Raw genomic sequence first — 24,243 nt, 5'->3', positions numbered from 1 at the left:
GAAAGACATAACAAGTAAAAACCGGTTGACACCATCCACGCCATCTCTGGCGCTGCAGGCGTGTCAGCCAGTCCATCGGGGACACTTCCCAGACCTACCACGGCTGACAACCCACCCACGCGGCCTCAGTCAAACTTATCCACAGCCCTGAGGGACCCAGTGATCAGCATCTCCTGCCAGTCAACTCCGAGCAGTCCGACGTCGCAATCAAAGATAGAGAGCACACCCGCAAAGATGTGTCGTACGGCGATTGTATTGGCAACGCGCGACCACACCATCCCCGACGCAACCTCCCCACAGCCAGCCACACGGCGTCGCCGCCGTCTCGGCCTGCGGCACTAAACAAGCACACCACACGCTTATCTTAAATAGTAGGTCCCAGACCACACACCCACACGTGCAACAACAAATGGCATGCGTCGTCAAGACCCACGGCCGCGGGCGTGCAGTTGGTGTGTCTGTAAGCGGGTGCGCTCGCACGCTTGCCGGTTGGGTGAAGTAACAGCAGAGATTGATCGCGTTCTTGGCTTATCCTACCTTTCGGACTTATAAGGAAGGGTCTACTTGAACTCGCGGATAGGTAGTGAGTGCACTATCCGCCTAGGGTAGCAGTCTGTCTTTTACTTCGGCTGTGGCCGCAGGAGAGGGATGAGGGAGTGTAGATTGCGACAGGGCAGAGATAACGACACGATAGATAGAGGGACGGAGGGGCTGATTGTCGGGGTCTGGACGGCTAATCTTGAAGGTAGGTTGGGGTGTAGGACAAACTCAGGCCGAGAGATTCATTCCAGCCTGGAAAGAGAGTCTAAGTGAAGGCGAAGGTCACTGCACTCGACAAGATATACGCCACCTGTTCTTTTGTACGACCTGTTTTGGAACCCAAAGGGGCCTGATCGGGGATGGGATATGGGGGAAACGAAACAAAGTTGGACACGGCATCACACAAAACAGTACGACAACAGAAACCTGGGGCGGTCAGCGAAAGATGATGAATAAGTTGGGCTAGGCTAAGGTATGTGCGTGAAACAAGGCGCAGGACCTGGAGGAGAGTGCAACTTTTTGTAAGGCGGGGGCGGGGGCGGCACAGCGGGGGCGCGGGGCGGCGTGTAAGTCATCTGTTGAAACGGGTATTATCTTTGTCGTCGCACCTCAGTCACTCGGCGATCGGGTCGGGATGGGACGGGGCCGGGTACGGCAGACGAGGCCCTCATGATACAGAAGCCTCATGATCCAGAGGATTGGGTTTGGAATTTGAGGACAGCAGGAACCATGGAGATATCCACATGAAAGCCTAACCTGGGTCTTGTAGGTCTCAGGAGACGTTAGCCCCTTAAACAACACGTCAGGCGGCCAGGCGGCCAGGCAACCCGAAGGCTTTGCCCCCAGTAAACCAGGCAGGCGACCAGTTAGTGTATCATGCATTGGAATTCTGCTGCTGTGCCGTGTACAACAATCTGCTTGCGCCACCTGTTGGGCTGCCTTTTGTCCTTGCTGCGCCAGTCGCGATTCATGGAATGTAGAGCTCTAGCCCGGAGGGCTATGGCTTTCCCAGCCCCAAACCTAGTGCCAAAATCTATCCCTCTGACCAAAAGCCAAGGCCAAGGTCTCAAATGGCACAGCTCCCGGCGTCGATCCCCCACTGCACCAGGCGCGCAGTAGATGATAGCAAGGAAACCAGCCAGTTTGTTGTTGGGGTAGGGTACGGGAACCGTCCCCTCGATGGAAACGCTGCCAAACCCAAGGAAAACTATTACGTACACCGTGCAGTAGCCAGAGCGGGTAGAACAGCTTACTTGTAGGACTAGTTAGCTTCGATGACGACAGACAAGACTTTCCCTTCGCACAAAAGAAATTCATGACCAGGATTTTGCAAGATCAGGATTTTGATTTGTGCGGTGAGTTGTCCTCCAGCCAGTGCATTTGAGCGTCACGGACGGCGGCATGTGAGAGCAGAACCTTGCCCTATCAAGCGGGGTGGTCCATCCACACCCTGGCCAGCAAGCTGCGAAGGAGGACAAGAATGCCTGTAAAGGCAGAGACACAACACAAGAACTCATCAGGGGTCCCTCGCACGGTGTGAAGCGGTGAGAGAGCAAGAAGCGGAGAAGCACAAAGAAGAAAATGCTTTTTTGCGGCCATGTCACAATAATTTCTGGTCTGCTCCTTTTCTCCATTCCATTCCCCATCGCATTCTCCAACTCCGGGGCGGACCCTACAACTCCACCTGTCCTGTCAAAAAAAGGTTTTTGTTGGCTGTTCGCAACAGTCATATCGGGAGTCGGGGGGTTAGGGTCGGCGACCAAAGGAAGACCCAAGAAAGACGAAACGAGACGGGCGGAGAGCGGAGCGGAGGGGCCACAGCGCAGCCGCAAAGGTTATGGCGGGGAACGGAGTTGGCGATGGCGTCACTCACGCCGGATCCAGCAGGGCCGCGCTGGGTCAGCAGAAAAAAAGTTTTGCTTAGTGCGAGCTGTGAGGACGGCTCGCTCCGCCATCGGAGGTGACATCTATGCAAATCTTTGTGGAAGAAACTTGAGGTATCCAAAAAAAAAGTTTGTATTGCTTGATTGATGTTGTATCACTGTACCCGGTCACCTGTCTATCTGGAAGTATCCCTCACCAAGATCCAAATCCAAAAATCCCAACCAACCAAACCCTACAAAGAAAGACAAAAGTGGTGTCGATGTGATCTGATCAGTCTATCCATCCGTAAATCTTGCTTGCATAGAAGAGAAGACAAAAGAAACATAGAGAAGAGAGGAGAGGAGAGAGCAAAACCAGATCCACTCATCCCCCGATATCGCCAAAACAATTAAGTGGTGTGATCAGTCGATCAATCGATTCATGGAGAAGGAAAAAGAAAAAAGCAAGCAAACGCTCGTCCATCTATCATCGAATGACATGATGGGTGTTGAAACCGATCCAGTGAACTAAGCGGAGGGAAGCAAAGGCGCAAAGGAAACGGAGTCTGGTGTGCAAAGTGGGAAAAAAAATCCAAAAGCTGAGATCGATTATCGCCAATCCTCCCTGCCTCTATAGATGACAACAGTATGTATATAAATAAATGATCATTTGTCCTTGTTACTCCGCGAAGTGTATGATTCCCTCCTTCCCGATGGTAATGATGATGAGTAATGGTCATGAATCATGTCGCGTCCGGTACTAAATCCCAAACAATCCCAGATGTGTTCCTATCCCGTCCCGTCCCGATTGCTCTCTAGACTGATGACTGATTGGCCCCTGATTGGTTGGTTGGTCCTGTTGCAAATGGCAAAATGTTCTAACACAAAGACGCAAAAGTAAAGTCTAGATTGGATATCTTATCCCCAGAGAAACTCCTTTAAATGCGGTCATACAAATCTGGCCCCGCTACACTGCCAGCGGCGGAGCTCCTGCCACTCCCCGGCATCGGAAAGTGGTCACTAGGACCTAATAGGTCGTGTACCGCAACCTTGGGCACGGGCAGCTTACGCTGGGACCCATCAGGCTGGCTGAGGATGTCGCTCAGCGAGATGCCGTTACTCCTCGACGAGGGGGTCGATGTAGTAGATAGCGAGACCGACGGAGGAGGGAGCAAGGGCGCAGGAGGGTCGCGATGGCCATCTGGCTGGGGCTCGAGAGGAGCCAGGGCAGGCGTGGTGTGCCCTTGTAGGCTAAGGTTGCGGAAGGGAGGCAGCTCGATGCCGCTGAAGGGGCGCAACCGCGGGGAGTGAGCCGGCGTAGCCAGCGGGGTGTGATCAGGAGTCGGGGAGAGGGAGTTATGGGAGAAGGTCGGGGACGACGGGGCGGTCGAGTTGGGAGAGTTAGGCCTCGAGCGCTTGGGCTGGCGGTAAGCGTGAGGGCCATAGTGGTCGTCGTGGTCATCAGCCGCGTGCGTGCGAGACATGTGATAGGCGCCGAGCCCAGGGAGTGGATTTGGCCGAGAGTGCAATGAGCTACTGTTGTAGTAGGGAGACGCGTGGTGCCTTGCGGCTGAAGTCGATGGCGGGTAGTGATGTGGGCTGATCATAGAATCACGCTCGAGCTGACCTGCAGCGCGGGCAAGCATGGGCATGTCAGGCCCGCTCTGGCTTCCCAGGGCGTTGCGGTTGTACGGGCTCAGCATGGACGGCGGAGGAGGGGGCAGAGTGTAAGTGCTGAAGTGCGGCGGTGAGACGTTCGGCGACGACAAGGCTGTCGAAGGCGCCGAGCGAATCATCTTAGGAGCCGGCGGCGGGGGCATGACATCGGGCTGCATGCGGTGCATCATCTGGTGCTGCACCTGGCCCTTGTTGCCCCGACGCGAGTTAGGGTTGCTGTGTATCCTCGAGTGACGGGTGAGCTCATCGGAACGAGAGAAGCGCTTGCTGCAACCAGGGAACTGGCAAGCATGGGGCTTCTCGCCAGTGTGGGTGCGGATGTGACGGGTCTGATGCTCGAGGCGGTGGAAGGCCTTGTCGCACATGGTGCACTTGTAAGGCCGGGGGAGCTCGGTAGGCTGCTCGGGCGCCTGGGGCGCAGCAGGAACCGGTCCGTTAGGACGAAGCAGGCCGACGGTCGCCATGTTGTTTTCCTCGGGTTTCTGTAGTTGTGGTGTCTGATCCGGTTTCCTCTCTGGTACTGGTTCTGGGTTCAGCAGGCTGGAAAAATCCACTGCTGACTTTGCTCGTTGCATGGGACAGTCCTCCTCAGGGAAGTCCCTTAATCTATGAAGTCTGTTGTTCTGACAAACACCCCTCCAGTCGTGGATGCCGTTAATCTCTCCTGCTGAGCTGCTAACTATGCGCGCAGCTATGGGACAGAGAATGCGTTATGTGTTGCCAATAGGCAGTCGTTGGTCCCGTTAACCAGTATCAGTTACCAAGTGAAAGACGTCTTTCGAGTCGGCGAAGATGTGGCCGTCGAGGATGTGTGTAAGTGATCGTCGTTGGCGGTCGCTGTATGAGTGAATCGAGATGTTGGTCGGTCACACCAAGTGTCCGACAGGCTCCAAGGTCCGAGGGCTTTGAAACGTGTCGAGCGGTGCGTGCTAAGAGCGGGAGCTGGATGTTGTTGGGAGAAAGCTTCACTCCAGAAAAGCGGCATGGGGGAATCTCAGAAAGTCCAGACGCTGTTTGGGGGAAGCAGCACTGGTTTTAAATGGCGCGCGGGCGGCTGACAGGGAGGGTGCCAGGGGCATGGAAGGGATTGCGCGAGGGGGGGTGGCCCCCGGTGTGGGGGGGAGTGTTGGGTACGTACCACACCCACACCACAGCCCTGACAGGGCAGGTGTGAGTGGGTGTGGGTGTGACAACAGTAGGAGGACTGGGGCTACTGGGGACTGGGGGTGTGGGCGACTGCCCTGCCTAGCCTGGGGGTGCCCGTTCGGTAACGCAGCGACTCACAGCGCCCACAGGCACACCCACAGCACCCACATACGCGCACACAGCGGGCAGAGAACACAGGATGATGGGTGTGGACAGTGGCCTGTGGCTGATGGGGCAGCCGCCTCACAGATGCCAAAATCCGAAATCCAGGTCTTGTCCATTCCCGGGTACCCAGGCGCCAGCACAGGCCGGCCACACACAACTCTCGGGGAAAAACACGAGGGCTCTCGCCAGCGGTGCCCCGGCCCCGTCCTTGTCCCCGTCCTTGTCTCTGACCGACACGGGTACGTATCCGTACGTATCCGTACGTATCGCTCCCCGCTCCGCCCATTCTCGCGGAGTACAGGCCTTGTGCTGCTTGCAGGTCTCTCTGATGCTTCAGGTCTCTCGCTGCCTCGCTTGCAGCGGGACAGCTGGCCCGCGCTGGCCAGTGTCCGCTACGTACGGAGTAACAGACAGGAGCGGCAGGTCCCAGAAACGAGATGATGCAAGCATTCTTGTGGACGCGAATATTGCAAAAAAGATTTGCGGTGACAACAGTGTGGTCTGAGGTGCCCAGGTTTTCTGGGGCCACACACTGGGGCCTGTGGGGTGAACAGACAGATCGCGAAAATCCAGGCAATCAACTCAGCCAAAGGCCACAAGGCAGGACGGAGGGCTTTTGACGGGAAAATATCATGTGTTGTTAATGTTGAACGCGGGTCTTGGTTGGCTGTCTGCTTTTCTGTATGGGCCACTCAGGCGCCCTCACCGGAGCTCTTCGCTCTCCTGCTTTTTGTTTACCTGCCCCGTCAACACGATGGCAGCCTGCTATTTGTCGTTGCCGTCAATTTCAGATGCTGTCTTTCGTACGCAGGCATGCCCATCGCATCCGCGGCCAGGAGGGTTCTCGCGGAATGACAGCACATGGAATCGTGCTCCCACAGTCTCCGACGTGACCGCACACAACACGCCCCGAGTCTTGTGGTCTTTACCCGTTTCTTCACGAGACAAGTGAGATCTTCTTGTCTGTGGAGTCGTCGTGCAAGTCCCGTCCCTTCGTTCGTTCGTTCCCTACGGTCAAGTGTCTCGGCTACCAGGCCATTTCCAATTTCCAACAAGCCCAGTCCCACAAAGAAACCGTTCACCTCGTGGCTCCATCCCACGGATATCCGGCTGTGCGAAATTGAAACTGCCAGCTGCTGTTGTTTAGGCATCTCGGTGATCATTGGCGTTTTGCGGGGCTCCAGGCGGATTTTTTGCACCTGAAAGCTTCTGGGGCAAAAAAAACGCTTGCTTACATCGATCCATTCACCCATCCGCCAAATCTGGGGCGGCAGTTGCGCAATCTGGGGGCGGTGTGGATTGTGTCTGGGACTTCATAGCAAGTGGCTGAGCGCCGTGCAAAATGGTTGGGCTCAGATGCGTCTTGGACAGCTCTTGGCTGTCACTTTTCGGCTTGTCGTGGGCCAAAAGCAAGCAGCTGATGAACGTGTGAGTCTGAGAAGTGAGCCGCTCCCCAGTATGATGAAATGCTCATGAATCCAGCAACGCTGTGCCGATCACTTGTGATGAACACCACAACCTATCTGAATGCCTCTTGTCAGCCCTCCGCAAGAGGTGATCATGCCAACGTCGGCGCTCCCAAAGATTTTCTTGATAAGCTGCACATCTATTCGCTGCAGATGGCCGGGTGGCGACCGAAGAATCCGGGGAAACACGGGTACCCGTAAACTGCAAGGCGTTGCACATCTGAGGAGCACTTAGGCTGTTCTTGCACCATACGGGGCGATCCTGGGTCTGGCAGGTGTGCGACTCCTAAGCCGCGGACGTCACCGAAAGCCCGGTCCGGCTGACCGTGGACAACGATGGCCAAGCCGGCAATGGGACACCTCGTTGCGGCTGTTGGCTGGCAAACGCTCGGCCGTAGTGTAGACTGTACGTTACCATGTACAAATACCCAGAACGTTCACACCTAGCAATCATCGCAACGACAACCAGTCCACAGCTCCCAAGCCCTACCCCATAAGTTTCATCTGGTCACGCGTAAACCCCCACGATAAGTGAACGGCAGGGCCCGTGGCCCTAACGGCCAGTCTACGAGGACCGCGATGTGCAAGGCCCCATGTTTCAGTAGGCGGATCTGCAATATAGATAGGAAATAGAGACAAGTTGGGGATAGGGTCTCTCCGCTTTGTTTTGGTTCCGACCCTCCATCTGTCCGTATCACCAGGGAATCGCCGTAGGATGTGAATCCAACAACCTCGGGGGTGGCGCGAGCCAGAGAGATAAGGCTCCTGCGCGTTCCAAAGCCCCAAAGGCGTAATCTGTGTGGAGCGCGGGTAGGACACGACAGCTGGCTAGGCACAGAGCAAGCTATGCTGTATCCATAGCCAATCTTCCAACTGGTCGGATACAGCCGCGGTAGACATCATCGGCGCGGAAAGCTGGAAGCTGGGGCTGCAGTCCATCGGATTTTGCTCTGGCATTCCTCCTTGTTGCGTTTCTCCTCCATCGCACTTTAAATTACGGGAAATGTACTCCGACTATGCGCCCGAACACAAAGGCAGACGAGACAGCATTTTGCCCAATTGCGTAGGACATGCTTAACACCATCGGCCGAACAAAAGTTGGGGAAAAGTCCACCCCCTTAGCCGGGGTCCTCCCACATCGTCACCCGAAATCTGGGGTACCATGATCTTTTCCGATAAGACGCCATATCGGTCGCATGCCTTTTAGAGAGCAACCCGGCCTCATTGCCTGGTGCCAGAGAGATACGCAGGGCCGAGCGCAATGTTCGTTTTTTTATCAGCACCAAGGCGGACCGAGGCTAGCAGACTCCGCTGTGTTTAACTGGTTTGGCTGTACTGTGCAGCGCTGCTATACTGCTGCTGCTTTTCCAACCCAGGGCTGGCTCTATAACGGATACAACTGACTGGTTGGTTTTACGGGGAATTGTCAGTAGTGCGGACTGTGTCTGGCGTGACACGTCCTGATCACTATTGATTACGATCCATCCTGTCTGCTTCATCCACAATTCCACACCATTTCCACACCGAGCGGGCGTGGGGGTCGTCATGGAATGCACCGTGCGCATTATCGATACCTTCGCCATCGTCTTTCGTAGCTTATTCATAAGACAACGCGGGGCCAAGCTGCTCCTCGACGTCGTCTGCTGCAAGGAACAAAAAAAGGCCTTGGACAGATCGGATCTCTGCTGTTGCTGTTACCAAACGGCCCGCTTGTCAATGTCGCCGGTGCAATCCAAAACGGCCCTTCTACGGCTCATAGTCCGCCGTCCATCGCATCGCGAGATGCACTCACAGACAGGTGCATCGCGAGAAAACCGCACTGTAGCTTCCAGAATGGGAGCTGGTCATTGGTCCGAGACCTTGCGGGCCTGGCCTTATCGGCTTCTCCACGTTCTAACGCGATACGCCGGAACCGGGCCGAAGAGCCATCAAGCACACCTTGCACACCTTATGCCGCCGAACCGGCTCAGTCAGGAAGTAATGCGAAGAGGTGGTTTTCCGAGGCTTCTCTTTATGTCTGGATTAACGCTTTGGAGCAAGCTGCAAATGCAACCCAGGACAGGACCCCAGAGGAAGGTAATTTATTGATTTTTTGCTCACTCGCTTCTCCGCCAAACACAGGGTAGCCGAGAAAGCATTTACGGAACAGGAGTCTTGCCTGCGGCCTTCGAACACGTGTACGAACGGAAAGTGAGCAACTGGGAGATCTGTGTGCCTGCAGAGTAGCGTAAGCGGTATCGAAAAATTTCACGTCTGTGTCTCCCATGTCCCACCGAGCAAAGCCCGAAGGCGCGAGATAAAAACCAGCCAGATGCCAGCAGCGAGTCATTACGGGAACTTCCGCGATCCACAGAAAGACCGAGGAGGATCCGCCATACAGGAAGGCAAGGAGGAAGCGATTTGAAGGCAGAACCAAAGGCAAAAGAGAGGTTAAAAAGCTATGCGTCAATGGGCATCGCTTTTGACCGCCGATCCGGATGGTTTTCTCCCTTCATCAAGCGCCTGTTTCGTATCTAGAGTTCGCCTTTGTGATTGTTGCGTTCCGGAGCACAATGCTGGGGGCTTTCCTGACTGGGCGCGGCTAACATGCACGGAGATCGATCGCCCGCCTCAAAATATTACCCGGCGGCTCCGCAGTGAATGTCCAGGTCTTGGCTTTCTCTTCCCGGCGCACAACCGCGACGAGAACCCGGTGCAGGCCTTGCTAGAGTGACAGCAAAAGGAAGTTTGTGGGGCCCCGAGCAAGCCCAGGGGCTGGTCGCACCATAACGCTAACGGAGCTGGAAGCGTCAGAGCCCTCGGCTGGGCAAACCATTGTCCTGGGGCCCTAGGCTTGCGAGACGGAGAGCCTGCGTTTTGCTGCCGTTGGCAGGAAAAGCCGAGAGGTCTCCGAGCTGTTGGCACGTCATAATTTGGTCTTTTTTTTCTGCAGACAGCCTGGTTGAAAACAAAATATGTGACAAGTTTTAGGGCTCTTTCCAGGGATGAGGCGGCAATACCGCCTGAGAATTCTGAGCAAGTGGATTGGGGTTGAAGAACGCCCCCACGAATTCGATTAGCCCCCAGCTTTTGGGGTGATAAGGTTTAAGATGAGGATAAGCTCGGACGAACCAGCGCTTGCCCCTGGATCACATGGTCGGACGATAATTTTGCAGGGTGGATGTCTGTCAAAAACATTTGCCAGGCTGAAAGCAGCCAAACTTACGCCAGGTAGTTTGCGAATAGTGTCCCTGCACCTCGTGACGACGTAAGGACCCAGGTTTTGTTGGAGCTTGTAGTTCTCCTGGTGCACTGTGGCTGGCTGGTTATCCAGGTGCCATGGCCCGAAGGTTCTTTGGGCCAAGGCCGCGGTTCCGGCATCAGACAACGACACGAGGTCTTCTGGCCAAGGCTTGTGAAAAATGGATGAGAAACTAGAACACAAGACAAAGGAAGTAAAGAAATGACAAGATATATGAGAAATCAGAAAAGGCCCCTTTTTCTGTTGCCCGGAAGCATAGCTTAGCATCGGCAGAAGAAACGGTGACGGCAACAGAACAACTTGTCTCCCCACGTTGGAGCCAACGTCTTGTCCTCGGCAAGCAACCGCAAATCCGGGGGTCCGGACAATTCCCCGGCAGAAACGCTGGAGCCTCCAACTCCGGCAATCTCATTTCCTCCTGTCGCCAATTTGGGGAGTGAGAAGGCGACGCCTTTGCATGTGAAGGATTCTCCAACCTGCCCTTTTTGTCCTGTCTCCGGGGAGAGTTGGGGTAAAAACTGGGGTCATGATAAGATAGGGGATCACAGCATTGACATGGCAACTTGCGTGAGGGCGGTGGGCACGGAGTGTGACGATGTTTCGTTGTTTCAAGACCGTAGTGCCAACCGCGATAAATTGCGATCATGCGGTTAATTGAGAGAGGCAATCAAACAGATTGACCGCCGGTATGTGCCGGAATGCCAACGGGATTCGCAGGGCTGAGGAATTTGCGCGAACGTGCTCGTTGGGATCCCGCAGAGTGGGCAAAAGGTGTTACGACCTTGGGACCGAGGAATTCTTGGACTACACCTTAAGTTTTGGTGGGCTTGTGGGATGCGTTGGGGCAAGCGGTTGGCCCGGGTGTTGGTGCCGAAAAGCAAATTCGAACTTATGACATCATGGTAGCCAATATTGGAGTGGCGGCTCTGTTGGTGAGATTGTCGATGGTGATGAATCGCGCATCAATTTTGCATGTGAAAGTTCGGAAGGCACGGCGGCAAGGCGGTAAGGCTGGGCCGCTGCCCACCTTTGGGTGGGGTGCACAGAAATTTTGCCCATATTTCCAGACTCGTACTTCAATCACGTACTCTCACTCCAACAAGTACCAAACGGGGATTGCGGATTTAGCTCAGTTGGGAGAGCGTCAGACTGAAGTTAAACTTCAGGAACTCAATCTGAAGGTCGTGTGTTCGATCCACACAAGCCGCATTACTTTTTCCGTTTTCTCTTTGGGAGAGTCTTGACTTTTTGGCGGTGTGAAGAGGGCACTAAGATTGCGTCAAGTTTTCTGGTCCAGGTCTCATTGTTGCCTGGAAGAAATCGATTCATCAATTGGGAATTCCCGTTGGAAAAAGGAACTGCAAACGTCGGTGAAAACCGGGAGACTGCTTATGTCAGCCAGCCCTTGATCTCGTCGCTCTTTGGCGAGCCGCGAACTTTTGCCAAGCCAGCCGACAAGAAGCTCACCGACCACCCATGTCCAGAACAACAACAACAACCAGCGTTCACGTCCCGTGAAGAGCCAGCCTTAAAGCTCGGCTGTTGAAATCCGACGTTGATTTCGGACCTCAAGTCTAGACGTGATGGAAATACAGATAAATCGGTAGAATATGGTGGACTATCATGACATTCACGGCTACGACAACGCCAGCTTCGACCTGCCCTCAACCCGTATGTGTTCGCCTGAGCAGGAGTGTTTGCCTTCTGCTGTGTTTGCTTCGTTGACTGGTCCAGACTGACATATCCAAGACCGCCTGCCCACTGTCTCGGCGGCCCAGGCCCTGCAGGACTTAGAGGGTAGGAAAGGAAGCAATTTCATTTCGACCGGCATCGAGTCCTTGAATGCCGCTCTGGCAGCCGGTCTAGACGGTTCTGTCGCTGGTGGGGTCCACAAAGGACATGTGACGGAGATTTGGGGTCCTTCGGGATCTGGAAAGACTGCATTCGGGTATGGTCTTCATCCTACTCGTCGACAGTCAAATTATGAGATGTTGACGGCTCCAGCATTCAGCTTGCCGCCACCTGCCTCAAAGATGGACGCGGAGTGGTGTGGGTAGGTCCGTTCACCCTCTCGCCCGGCCAATAGCCGTCAAGCCGTGGTAGTCTTACTCTTTGTGTTGTATCCAGATGCCTTTCATCCACTTCCCATCCATCGTTTGCGGTCGGCTGTCCAGGGCAAAGACGCCGGCAAAGGTGAAGACGAAGGAGACTTTAGTGTCTTCGACGACTTCACCCATTACACATGCCCCAGTCTTCCTCACCTGATTGCCCTATTATGCCGGCCCACCGCATCTTGCATCCCACAGGGCACGGCTCTAATAGTTGTCGACACCCTCTCCGCCTTGATTAACCATGCCTTTCCGAAAGTGCCCGAATCTCGCCCCTCAGGGGACGTAAAAGGCAACAAAAGTATGTCTTCGAGCATGTTTCTTTCGTCATTATCACCCCGTCACAGAAGCGGCTAAACCGACTTCAAAGGTCCTCCCATGGGAGCCCGCCGGCTCCAGGCGCTCCAATACATTGTGGGCAGTCTCCAGAAGCTGGCCGCAACTCGTGACGTCGCTATTGTGGTTCTCACCCAGTGTGCCACAAAGATGCAGGCGGAACGCGGTGCGACCCTGGTTCCGGCCATCACGGCAACGGTATGGGAACAAGGAATGTCGACGAGGCTGGTGCTGTTCCGTAATTGGGCTCAACAGGGTGTTGAGCCGCTTGGACTACGCTTTGTTGGAGTCCAGAAGCTCAATGGAAAGGTCCAGTCCTCATGGATTGATAGTGTTTGCGCATTCAGGATCGAAGAGGTAAGGACAATGTAAATAGTTCTTGAGTGATCGGATTACTAACATAGAGTTAGACTGGCTTGGTTACAGTAGAGTATGACACTACACAACAAACTGAGGCTCTCTCTTCAGTCCAGGCCCAAAAAAGGAAGCTGGGAGATACCGACTTAGAGATTGCCGACAGCGAGGACGAGGACTACGGCTGGGGTGATGACGACGAGTTGCCACCCATGCCGTCTCAATGGCAGGGGAGCGAAGACCTCCTGCTTACAAGGGAACCTGAGAGCGAAGTGTATGAGATCGACGGGGCTGATGAAGGCGAGGAACAGGAAGAAGATCCCGACGACAACATCAAGTCGGGCAGTAATGCTGGCCAAAAAAAAAAAAAACACTCCCGCCCTATGACCCCTAACGAGAACAGCGGTTGAGTTTTCACTTTCCCCGGATTCGCTCACAACCTTGTTGGCATGGGATAGTGTAGGTATCGTCGTCCGCTGTCTCATTGAGCCACCCTTCCTTCAGCCGTTCGAGAACACCTGCCAAGAGACGAGTCTCAAAGCTCCGGGACAAGCGGTGTCAGTCGGCCCACTCCCCGTAAGGGCAAACATGCCGTTGCCGGATGGCGGCGGGGTAAAATGGTTCGTCACTGCGTCCAACAGCCAGCAAACGGCTGACCGCATGGAGCTTGTTTAGCTTGGCCGGGTCCTCGTCCCGTGGCATTGCATTCCCCCGAATTACTATCCCCATCGAGAAATTCTTTCTCCAGGAGTCAAATCCTCCGGTCGATCTCGCAACTCGAGCGTTATCTCTTGTCCTTCGGGGAGTTATGGAGCTTTTCCCAATGAAAAAGAATCTTCATCTATGATAAATGACAAAACCAAAGTTCGACATGGACAGGTGTGTAGCACAGCAGAAGTGATGGAGGTTGTGGAAGGTGCCATTTTCTATCCAGGGATCGTCGCCTAAAAAGGCGGTTTTGTCTGGAATCTGGAACCCTAACCAGCCTTGCCGATTTGCTCGTCTATGACATACGGATACGCTTAACTAGTTCCCGCCCATCCTGCCGCGGAGCGGATGCAATGGCAATCAACCGCAAGGCTTGGTATATTAAGGGCAGCGGCCGCGATCCCGGAAAGACACTCAGAGCGAACTTTGGCAGGGTAGTAGGCCTGCAGCCGGTGAAGAGTAGAGCCGATTCAGCCTGTCTGGGAAACATCATCGATTTGATAATAAACTACACTACCAAGACAATGACAAGATGTCGACAATACCATGTCTCTTCTTTTGTGGTTGGTTGATGGATGGATGTCTGGGCTTTTTCTGCGCGCCTCTCGCCATCATTGAGGCCCTTTCCCGTGTCCGTGTCCGCGTCTACCGTGAGCCAAGACGTCGAGGAACCAATACCATGCATTCAAGGATTTGGATTTGACGCCTGTTCTCGACGGGATTGGTCTCATCGAATGCATCGACACAACAATTGCCCGGTCTGGTATTTCGTTCGCTGCCCGTCCAGATCACGGTTCGTCCCAATTTTTTCTTGGACCCTCCAAAACGTCCGAGGTGTTTTCAGTCAGAATAGCGAACGCCCCGATTCCCTTCCGCTCATATTATGCAATACATACACAACCTGCAAAAGAGGCTTACATGCATATGTATGCAGCTCGCGAAGATGTGATGTTTGCTTCTGCTTGATGAGCTGGCAATTCATAATCTGCTTTTTCGTGATAGCTCAGACACTTAGAAGAGGAGCAAAAAGTGGGAGATGCCCGCATCTGTGACATGTTCAACTCCACATTCTTACTCTATCTGCCGTGTACAAAGTCGAATCGGATCGGTATTTCCTCAGGTCCATGTGCGAAGGTGAAGCTCGCTTCTGCCAGCGTGGTCTTACAGGCGCAGGGTAGCGTCGTAGCTGATGCTACAGCGTTTGCACGAATTCAGCTTGCGCCACTGGGGCCAAGGGCTTCTAGAACTGGGGCTCTGTCGGGTCTTGAGCTGATCTAACTCGCAATATTCGTTTATTCTTGGTTATACCCTGGATGGAACTTGAAAGTTGTACAAGAACAACGCGTAACAAAGGTCCAGGTCGAATACATGGAGAGGGTGAGTCTTCGATTCAGGGGCAACTGTAAGTTAACCCCTGGTCGCCGAGCACCCATCCAGGACCGAAAAAAAAAATACTTGTCCCATCGTTAAATTTCTCGATATTATCTGTATATTGCATGCATAAAAAGCCGCGGTATGATAGCTTTATCTCTACTTTTACGTATGCAAACTTTAGATCTTCCCTAATAAGCCTCCACTCTACCTGCCTACCTGACGAGTTGTCAGCAAAAGGCTACCTTCACACCCCAAACAGAACTCCTATGACTTCTAGACAGTCCTTCGTCAACGACCCATCTGGACACCCCACGCCCCGCCATGCCCACGTCTTGCGCAATCCAGCGCCGGGGCCGCGTCAGGCCATGAATCGGCTCATTGCGCGGAGTCTTGCGTCGCGGGGCGCCTAGACTCCTCTGTAGTGTACCCATTGTCTTGCTGGACCATAACCGTTATCGCGGGGAAAGGCCGACAGGAGTGGAAACTTGGATAAAGGTCGGATAGGGAACGCTGTGCTGCGGCGCTGCGGCAGCCCCGAATGTACATACAATATACGCTATGCTGAACTAACGCATGGAAAGCAAAAGTGAGCTTCGCTTGCGAGCCGCCAGCTTGACGTTTGTTTTGAACGTTTGACGCTTTGGTTGCATCTGCGTCGCGCCACTTTGCAGTAGTGCAGGGCTGGGAGTGTGGAGGTGGCGCTGGGGGACGTAGGCAAAAGTTTCCTTTGTTGGTGCTGTGTATGTATTTATTTTGTACTCACTCCCTACGGTGCATGCAACTTCGTATCAGTCCTTCTGGCCCACAGCTTCCAATCGACATTCCATATCTTGGCTCCGCTGGTTCAGCTCTGCTGGGGTATTGCTATGGTGTGATTTGGGCTCGGTCCCCTTGACTTACACAGGAACTGCCCGCGAGGGAGGGGCCTGTTTTCTGTTTGGCTACTGTGTCAAGGTACAGTGTCGCGATTGGTGTCGCGGGTTCCGGCTGTGGCCGATCTGATCTGATCGGATCGGGTGATGCTGCGGGGCGGGACGGGTGCCTGTAAAGGAGCGGGCGGGGAAGCTGGAAGGGGGCCAACCTTCCTGCTTGGTGAAAGGGTGGTGTTCGGTGAAGGTGATGGTGTCTCCGGAGTTAATTTGGTGACTGTTGGTGTTTGAACCTTCTCAATGTCTGTGCAGAAAGAGAGGTCGAAGATAGATGGTGTGGTATGGATGGATGGGTTGCTCTGCCGTCCCTTCTTCCCTTCCATGTCCCTCTTCCGTCCTTGATCTCTCTCGATCCTTTGTGTGCAGTCTCTGGCTGAGATAATAGAGTACAGCATGTGCCCAGCCAGATGAGGGATTATCTTGGTTGAGGATGTTGTGTACGTGCACAATCTCGTTGAATGTCCGATGCTGAGCTACCCACCTTAATGCATGCACGTTCCAATCAAGGTTGTGATGTTGTAGTACGGCCCCAATCGAGGTGCCATTGCGGGATGATGATTGTGACGGTGTTTCTTGTTCCTGAGCCGTTGACAGCTGCAGGGTATGGGATGTTGGGGACGAGATAGAGTTGAGCCTCTGACTCCTGAGTGGCAATTAACGGCTGATAAGGGCCTATGAAGTTGCCCGAATGAGACCGGGTGCGGCTGTATCGGTGTCTGTAATCGGGCCGCTAAAGCGGGCAGAGAATATTCGGGAGAAAACAGTGGCAGTTCGGTTTGAGGGAAGATATCTGAAGTTGGCGCTGCTCGTTTTTTGTCTTTCCTCTAACCTGAAGTTACTTTATCGATGAAGTTCAGTCAAGTGTTTGACCGCAATGCGGGTAGAGTAGACCTTGGCACTTTAGGGTTGTGAGTGTCTAACTTGGACCATTGTTCCTGGTTCAACATGTACCGGTCCGACTAAGTCTAGGAAGGGGAGAAGTCTTAAGTGGTAATATTTGGAGCTAATGAGGATCATTAGTAACCAGTCCGTTCAACATGCGACTCCCCAGAGAGCCCTGCAATCCCAAAGTTGTGGAAAGATGCCGAGTGCTACCAAATACCGCAAGAGTTGTCGTTGAGAGAGTATCGTGAAGAATGGCTAGCCAACTGCTCGATGGGAAAGGGTAAGGTCACTATGCATTCTTGAGATGAGAGAGATAAGGGAGTGGCAGGAACATAGACTCACTTCCTTCGGTGCTATCGTTTTATGTCTTTACGCTTGTTGTGCACCTGATCGTAGCGTTTCTCCGAGAAGCCGAATGATAAGGTCAAATAACGCCTTGTATGTCCCATGTTCGAGACAAAACATTGTGGATGGTAGTTGGCCAGAATAGATCAAAATAGGTGTCTCAAATGTAGATGCTGCTCATCTGCTCCATAGAAAGCAAACGGGAACCCCTCTGCTCTCGGATTCTCAGCTTTCTTCTATGATGAGGCACCCTTCACTGAAATGACTACGTGCTCATAACATATCTCATATTTGTTCTACTTGCGACCAGCCATTGGGACAGAATTTTATTATAGCTCCACAACATCTCTGTAAACGTTATCTCTATGCGACGGTGGTTTAATAGAAGTTGTCACATGGTTTTTAGTGCATTGGCCCAAGCCGAAACCCCATGAAGTGTTTGGTGAAGTTGACTACTGACTCTGGGATATCAAGTAGATTTCCTTTTATAACTGGCAATAACATCCAAAGCATGTATAGCATCGAAACAAAAACTTCGATCTCTCGGGATTATTGCACGTGAGAGTTCCCGGCAACACCACGAAGTTGGCCCATGAGTCATTGATGTTGATGATGATACAACTGGCGTTCTGACTCATGTTCTATAGTGTGTCTTCTCGACACTAAATATTCCGCTATTACAAGAGAAGCACTGCAGACGGAGCTAGGGTCAACGACAGCATAAAGTGAGGATGGCATCTGCGGAGTGTCGAGACCAACAGTTTCTGATGGATGTCAAGGCCCAAATCTAATTTAATAGAACGTACAATCGACAATTTTCCACCATGTAGGCGTTCGGCCAAGTGTTGCAGCCCTAGATGAGTACACCCCTTATAGATAGTTCACTTGTCACTTGTCATTCTGTTGGTTCCCTGGGGCAACAGCTTGAAGCAGAGACTGCAGGACCTAACTCCCTTCATCGTTTACCTTGGCGAGATACGAGTTTCAGCGAGCCCTGTTGGCTTCCACAGGGGCAGAGACACCCCTCCAGAGGCCTTTGGAACCACAAACTTCATGAAAAATAGCTTACCGAAGAACAAATGACAGTCAAAGGTCAGAATCAAGCTATGGAAGTAGATTAGACGGTGCAAGCCACGTGATGGAGCGAATAATTGCGACTGCAGAGCTGTCATCATCCGAGGCCAGCGCCACTGTCTGAGCACTGTTTTCAGGCCTGACTTAACTATATGATAACAATTGATCGAAGAATGGAAGACCTGAGAGAACGCCCTAGGTACTCGTGACCCGTTCTCGTGTTCAAGGCTATTTGTCAAAGTCCAAATATACAGAGTTTGTTCCAGATTGATATCTCGAGCTGGCCCAAATTGATTCTTCAGTAATCATAGACATGCCAACCTTGGTGACATTCATGGACTTTGGAGATTATATACCAGAGATCAACACAAGGTGGGCAACTGTACGATTGTTAAGCCTTGGGCATGTGCATCGAAAGGAAGTACTCGAAGATACATTAACTAGCTTACATGAACACTGTGGATGTCTTCCGGTAAGGCATAGTTAATTTCTAGAGACCATGCCGAAAGTCATCTGTCGCTTGTTAGACTGGCAACAGCTGAGGGTCTTAGAAAGGCAAGGTAAAGACATCGAATTGGTTGCCGTCCAAAAGCAAAATAAGGGGTAGAACAAGTACTAGACCTTTTCGATGTTCAATGGTACCTATGTTTGAAATTCAAGAATATACAGTGTCAAGCGGTTAGGTCTTTCAACTGACTTCAACCCGAACCATACAACTCACTTCACAAAATCATTTTCCTCAGTCGCCTTGGGTTATCAAACTGACTAAAATAGAAATAAGAGAAATGAAACATACACCAAGGCGCACTGAAACGCCATTTTCGGTCGGACGACAAAACATAACCTGAGAAAAATTGCAAAAGAAATGCGGCTTGTGTGGATCGAACACACGACCTTCAGATTGAGTTCCCGAAGTTTGACTTCAGTCTGACGCTCTCCCAACTGAGCTAAATCCGCATTTGCTGATTGGACAGATCGCTTTGCGAGTTCTTAAGGCCCAATGTGGGGGTGGGTCAGAGTTGATCGCTTTTGAACCGCGAGACGCAACAAGCCACATCATCCACACAGAGACTTGCTTGTTTCCCGGAGATCTCGTCACCCTCGAAGGAATGTTCAGATCTCGCTGGAGACACAATCAACCTGTCGATTGCCAGCAAACAGATACCTTTTCTCACCGACAAAGTCCACGGTGATCACTCCGGCGGAGTTCCCGAACTCCAGAACCCGCAGGCGTCGCAGTTTTTTGGCGGTTGGCAGATGATATTTGTGGGGCGGAAAACCAAACCGCTGTGGGTAGCCAGGGTCAGGGTCCAGGCCCAGGCCTTGGCTTGACTTCTGGCTTTCCAGGATCGGAAGTGAGCGCCAAACTCGCCCTCGTCGGTGTCAGAAAGCACAAGGGCGGCGCTCTCGCACTTGCGCGCGTCGCTGACACAGCTGAATTTATTTTAGTCGTTCTTGTAAATTAAACTCAGCGGCTGAGGTTGCGTGAGATGTCTGTAGTGAAACGGTGGTAAACGAGCTGCTGACCTGTTCTAAAAAGCCATTCTGTCAGCGACACTGCCTACGGGATTTCTCACAGGAATGCTGGTTGTTAGGGATGCGGCTTGGCCTCATTTCGGCGGCGAACGCATTGATGGCAGGTGGCAGCTGCCAAGAGAGGGCCTATCAGAAAGAGCGATAGCGTTAGTCTTGGTAGTGAGCAAGCCCCAGGGTGAGCTTTGCGGGTATGCGCCGCGAGGAGAACCAGAGGGGAACACGCAGCGCAAACTGCTTGGTCGTCATGATGGAAGAAAACGGTGCGTTGGCGGCCGTTGGACAATCGAGAAGCTCTCATTCTATCGGATCGCCTGTCCAGGCAAGCAGCATGTCTGAGCGGATGAAAAACAGAAACACACGTGTTTGGAGCCAAGTCAATAGGTGCCGCCGCCAGCGATCCATGATTGGTGTTCCTGACTCTTTGGACGCTATCGGGAGCAGCTGCAGGTACCGCGCGTCCCGTCCAATCAGCCCCTGGCTTGGCTGTTTAATGCCGGTACCACAAGGGGCAGCTTGATGAAAATGGAACTGAGGGCAGCATTTTGAGAGCAGTAAACACACAGCTTACCGAGGGCGAAATGACCAGCGAAACATGCGGGATAGATTTAATGGTAATCGCAATATGTTTCTTTTTTTTATCTGTGAAAACGGTCGTGATGGCAGAGAGAAGTGCGTCTCGATGTCGACGCTTGCTGTTTCAGGCTAACAAAGCAGGGAAGGCCCGCAGTTAGACCGTGGCACCAGGGAGCAGCGCCAATGGGCTAAAATTAAGGAGATGCGACAACTAGCTGCTGCCCGCCAATCCCCTGGTTGTGGACAGTGCAACCCCCCAGTTCGCCTAATGCTCTCAGGGCTCGCCCGCCCCCAGATCGTCGCTGCCAGGTTGCTGCCCGCTTTTAAACCACTCTCATCTCCTTCGCCCGCCCGCCCGCCCTACTTGCGTGTTCCGTCCCTTTTCGCACCAACACACCACCTCCTCGTCGTCGTTCCTTTCGCACCACCACTTCAACAGAGCTCGCGCTCTAGTCATTCGTTACACCTAAAATCAACATTTTTACGGCGCATTCCTTACAGTCTTACGGAGCATCGATTGTCTCCATCCGACCAACCTAAAGAAGTCAAAAAATACCAATCTCCTAGAGATCCCGACAAGCTGTCAAAATGCTCATCCGCAACATCGCTGCGTGGGCGGCCCTTTCTCTGGCTGCCGGTGCTGTCGCCGAGCCCCGTCCCTACAAGCCTTCCAATATGAAGATGTCGACCCGTGATCTGTTTGCCATCGCCCGCCGCGCCGAAGCCCCTGGCTATCACCCCGAGACCGCCCAGTGCAACGACGGCAGCACCTGCGCCGAGGCCTGCGGTGCTGGCTACGAGACCTGCGCGTCTACCGATAATGCCATTCACTGCTTCAATCCAACCGTTGGCGAGGTCTGCTGCCCGAACAAGAAGGGCGGTACGTGACATGTGACATCTGGGGGGTTTGGGCATGTACTGACGTTTGCAGACTCCTGCGAGGCCGGCTACTACTGCACGGAGGACGTTCACGGCGAGACCTGGTGCTGCCCGGAGGGCATGGACCTTGAGACCTGTGCGAAGGAGTACGAGGTCGACGGTGGTTTGAAGTCGCAGACTCCTCCTCCCGCAACCACGACCACCAGCAGCTCGTCGACCTCGACTCAGGCCCCCGAGACCACCACGACCAAATCCAGCAGCTCGTCCGCCGTGCCGACCGCTAAGAACAGCACGGCAACCGCCACCGCCGACATCACCTCGACCTTCAAGCCCAGCGTGACATTCGTGCCCCCGTCGTCGAACGGCACCACCGTTGTGGTGCCCACCACGCCCAACGTCCCCAGCGAGCCGTCGGCCACGTCGACAGAGATCCCTGAGGGTGCGGCCAGTCTGGTCGGCCCTGCCAGCGGCTTCGCCATCTTCGCTGCTGCTGTTGTTGCTGCGCTTCTCTGAGCTCTCCTAACAGCATGATTCCTCCTTTCGCGATTCCAGCAACATAAAGGAGCTTGATGCTCGCTCGCCTGGATGGGGGGTACAATTATGCTACAGTTATGAGACATGAGACATGACAAATCATAGCGCTGTACCTACCTTTTAATATCTATTTTGTGCAGGAGGGTGTTGGATGTTTCCGGGCAACTACTCTTTACTCGTTCTCGGGGAGGGAGGTCTGGACGACGTTGGGCGGAAGTGTTCTCTTCGTGGGTCTTACTTAGGGTTCGTTCGGGGAATGAAGGAAAGAGATGGGATGGGTTGTATGTGTTCGAATTGTCTTTCATGTGTGGTATTTCTCGCCTGCTTGCCTGCTTTTTTTGCCACCTTCGATTTGATACTCTGCCGGGACCTTGTCCTTGGGCTTCCTCTTTCTTGTCCATTTTTACGTTTGCTGGCTGTGAGTGCCGTTTTGCTTTGCTTTGGAAAACCTACCTATGTTCGATTCTTGTTCCTAAGGTAGTTGCCCTGGAGACAGATAACATCCTTTTGCACATTCGCCGCCGTCGTATGGATGGAGCATATCTTTTGGTGAAGAGGGGTGGTGTGTGTCAAGGTGTAATGGTATGAGTAATTGTGTATATGGTTGTGGATTATTCAGGTAATGCTATGCTACTGGGCTATACCCATTCAGCATTTCGATTGAATTGCTGCCATGCTCCCTACCTCCCACTTTTTTCGAGCTTCAACAGTCTTTCGGTCCCACTCGAGCCCGTTTCACATGCCTCGATTTGCAGACAGTTTAAGAGAGCTGTAACGCTCAACTCTCTCCAGCAAAGCCATATCCAAATATGTAAAGTATCAATTCCGTTAACATCCCGCCTAATCGTCTATGCAAAATTACTATTGTTTCCCGTTCTGCGTTACTCCAAACATGCATCCAGTCCCATATATAACTTGAGCTGTCTCCTAAAAAGTGATGGAGACTGGGACATATCCGGGAAAAAAACGCAAAAACTGTGGGTGACCCTGGAATCGAACCAGGGTTTCTTCGGTCGTCATGTTTCCGCGTTGCCGCAAGAACCACAACGAAGTGTCCTAACCACTAGACGAGTCACCCGCGTCCTCTTACCACTGCGGGGCGGCGTTAGAATTGGCGAGACCAGAGGAGATTAAAATACTGCAGGTTTCATGGAGGAGGTAGGACCAAAGTAAAGTGGTGCTGGTTGGAGAGGAGGGAAGATGATCGAAGCGGTGGTAAGTTGGCAATTGTCGAGATAAAATTAAAGATGGGGACTTCCGGGGAAGGACAAAAAGTTTCGGGCTACAGAGCAATCGCTGCATGTGGGCAAATGTCTGGGAAGGATGTTTGAAACAATGCGTTGCTTCATTGTTTCACGCTTGCAAACAGGAGGGCTTGTGGGAGATCGATGCCTCTTTCAACTTGCATGTTAACTCCTGACACAATCTCAAGATCTCTGCTAAGTCACACAGTTGAAGGTTAAATCTGACCGATAGAAGGAAGCCGTAGCTGCTAGTTCAGATGCTTATGGTTTGCAACGACGATGCTAATGGTGAGTGGTCTTTGGTGTATCGAGCCAGGTGCATTTGACCATCTCACCATCCATGTACTGTCCCCTTCCCACATGGACAGTTATGCGATTTTATTCTTACCTGCAATACAAGAGCTCCAAAAAAATTCTGTCTTCCTACTTTCTTGAAATTTAATTGGTCTTCGGATCATCAGTTTGTCACAGGTCATTAATTACAGCCATTACACTGTGATCCTCCCATATTAAGCTAATTCTTTCGAACGTAAAGCAACAAGCGAGTTGGTCTCATGGTGTAGTTGGTTATCACGTCAGTCTAACACACTGAAGGTCCCCAGTTCGAACCTGGGTGAGGCCAATTAGATAACTTGCATAAGTTATCCTCACTTTTTTTGGTCATGGTCACATTTTCCCATGCATGGGGGAGAAATTTTTATCTTGGTCAGGGCCCAGGTCTTGGCCTGATATGGGACTGGCGTAGGACAGGTTTGGGTTAGGGTTAGTTGGGCGCATGGTTCAGCGTCCTCAGCGTTCAGTCCGTGTTCCTCCATTAAACATCTAAAGTCTCTTTACCTTGTTGGCCGGCAGTTGCCCATCACCGATATGTGGGAGGAGTTGAACCCGATCGGGAACCGTCGACTCGGTCATCACCGTTGGGTTTTGTTCGGTGTTCGGCCGGAAGCCACGGCAAGTTCAGACCTTCCCTGGGCCCTGGACTTTTGGGTTCGGGATTTGCTTCGGCCCCGTTGTGGGATGAAAAACTGCGAAATTAGTCCAAAAAGTTCTTCATGCCTTATAAAATCATGAAGAGTTGTGGGGATTGAAGGGGGGGGGGAGGGGGTGGCACTCGCTTTCGGTCTTGCTGTCAGGGACAGTGTTTCTTCCAGAGACAAAATGCGAAATCGAAGCATGGGAGTTGAGACTCCGATGGAGAGGGGGTTGATGTAAAATGACGATGAGGATGAGGAGCCTGGGATTGGTTTCGAGTCCGAGTGTGAAATAC

At 52.8% G+C, this 24,243-nt stretch overlaps 3 protein-coding genes and 4 non-coding genes across 7 annotated transcripts; 4 read left to right on the top strand and 3 right to left on the bottom strand.

Moving 5' to 3' along the window:
- Window positions 1-3,340: 3,340 nt before the first annotated feature.
- On the bottom strand, window positions 3,341-4,543 carry CTHT_0038780 (regulatory protein MIG1-like protein; the record flags this gene model as incomplete). The annotated part of the gene is made up of 1 exon (XM_006694230.1): window positions 3,341-4,543. The coding sequence occupies one exon, from the start codon at window positions 4,541-4,543 to the stop codon at window positions 3,341-3,343; it is 1,203 nt and encodes a 400-aa protein (XP_006694293.1).
- Window positions 4,544-11,215: 6,672 nt separating this feature from the next.
- On the top strand, window positions 11,216-11,306 carry CTHT_0038770. Its single transcript is given in 2 exon segments — window positions 11,216-11,254; window positions 11,269-11,306. It is a non-coding gene; the product is annotated as a tRNA-Phe (tRNA).
- Window positions 11,307-11,707: 401 nt separating this feature from the next.
- On the top strand, window positions 11,708-13,570 carry CTHT_0038760 (uncharacterized protein; the record flags this gene model as incomplete). The annotated part of the gene is made up of 7 exons (XM_006694229.1): window positions 11,708-11,768; window positions 11,847-12,045; window positions 12,102-12,154; window positions 12,225-12,506; window positions 12,576-12,898; window positions 12,952-13,240; window positions 13,299-13,570. 7 exons carry the CDS (start codon window positions 11,708-11,710, stop codon window positions 13,568-13,570), a joined length of 1,479 nt encoding a protein of 492 aa, XP_006694292.1.
- A 5,506-nt stretch (window positions 13,571-19,076) lies between these two features.
- Window positions 19,077-19,167, bottom strand: CTHT_0038750. The gene is given in 2 exon segments: window positions 19,077-19,112; window positions 19,131-19,167. It is a non-coding gene; the product is annotated as a tRNA-Phe (tRNA).
- Window positions 19,168-20,907: 1,740 nt separating this feature from the next.
- On the top strand, window positions 20,908-21,711 carry CTHT_0038740 (uncharacterized protein; the record flags this gene model as incomplete). Its single annotated transcript, XM_006694228.1, has 2 exons — window positions 20,908-21,199; window positions 21,251-21,711. 2 exons carry the CDS (start codon window positions 20,908-20,910, stop codon window positions 21,709-21,711), a joined length of 753 nt encoding a protein of 250 aa, XP_006694291.1.
- Window positions 21,712-22,710: 999 nt separating this feature from the next.
- Window positions 22,711-22,810, bottom strand: CTHT_0038730. Its single transcript has 2 exons — window positions 22,774-22,810; window positions 22,711-22,745 (listed from the first exon to the last, which is right to left on the bottom strand). It is a non-coding gene; the product is annotated as a tRNA-His (tRNA).
- Window positions 22,811-23,524: 714 nt separating this feature from the next.
- Window positions 23,525-23,598, top strand: CTHT_0038720. Its single transcript has one exon. It is a non-coding gene; the product is annotated as a tRNA-Val (tRNA).
- The last annotated feature ends 645 nt before the right edge of the window (window positions 23,599-24,243 follow it).

This window comes from Thermochaetoides thermophila, assembly GCF_000221225.1.
Source record: "Thermochaetoides thermophila DSM 1495 unplaced genomic scaffold scf7180000011816, whole genome shotgun sequence".
Classification (NCBI taxonomy): Eukaryota; Fungi; Ascomycota; class Sordariomycetes; order Sordariales; family Chaetomiaceae; genus Thermochaetoides; species Thermochaetoides thermophila.
The sequence above is the reverse complement of the archived record's forward strand: the minus strand, read 5'-3'. Positions and strand labels throughout refer to the sequence as shown.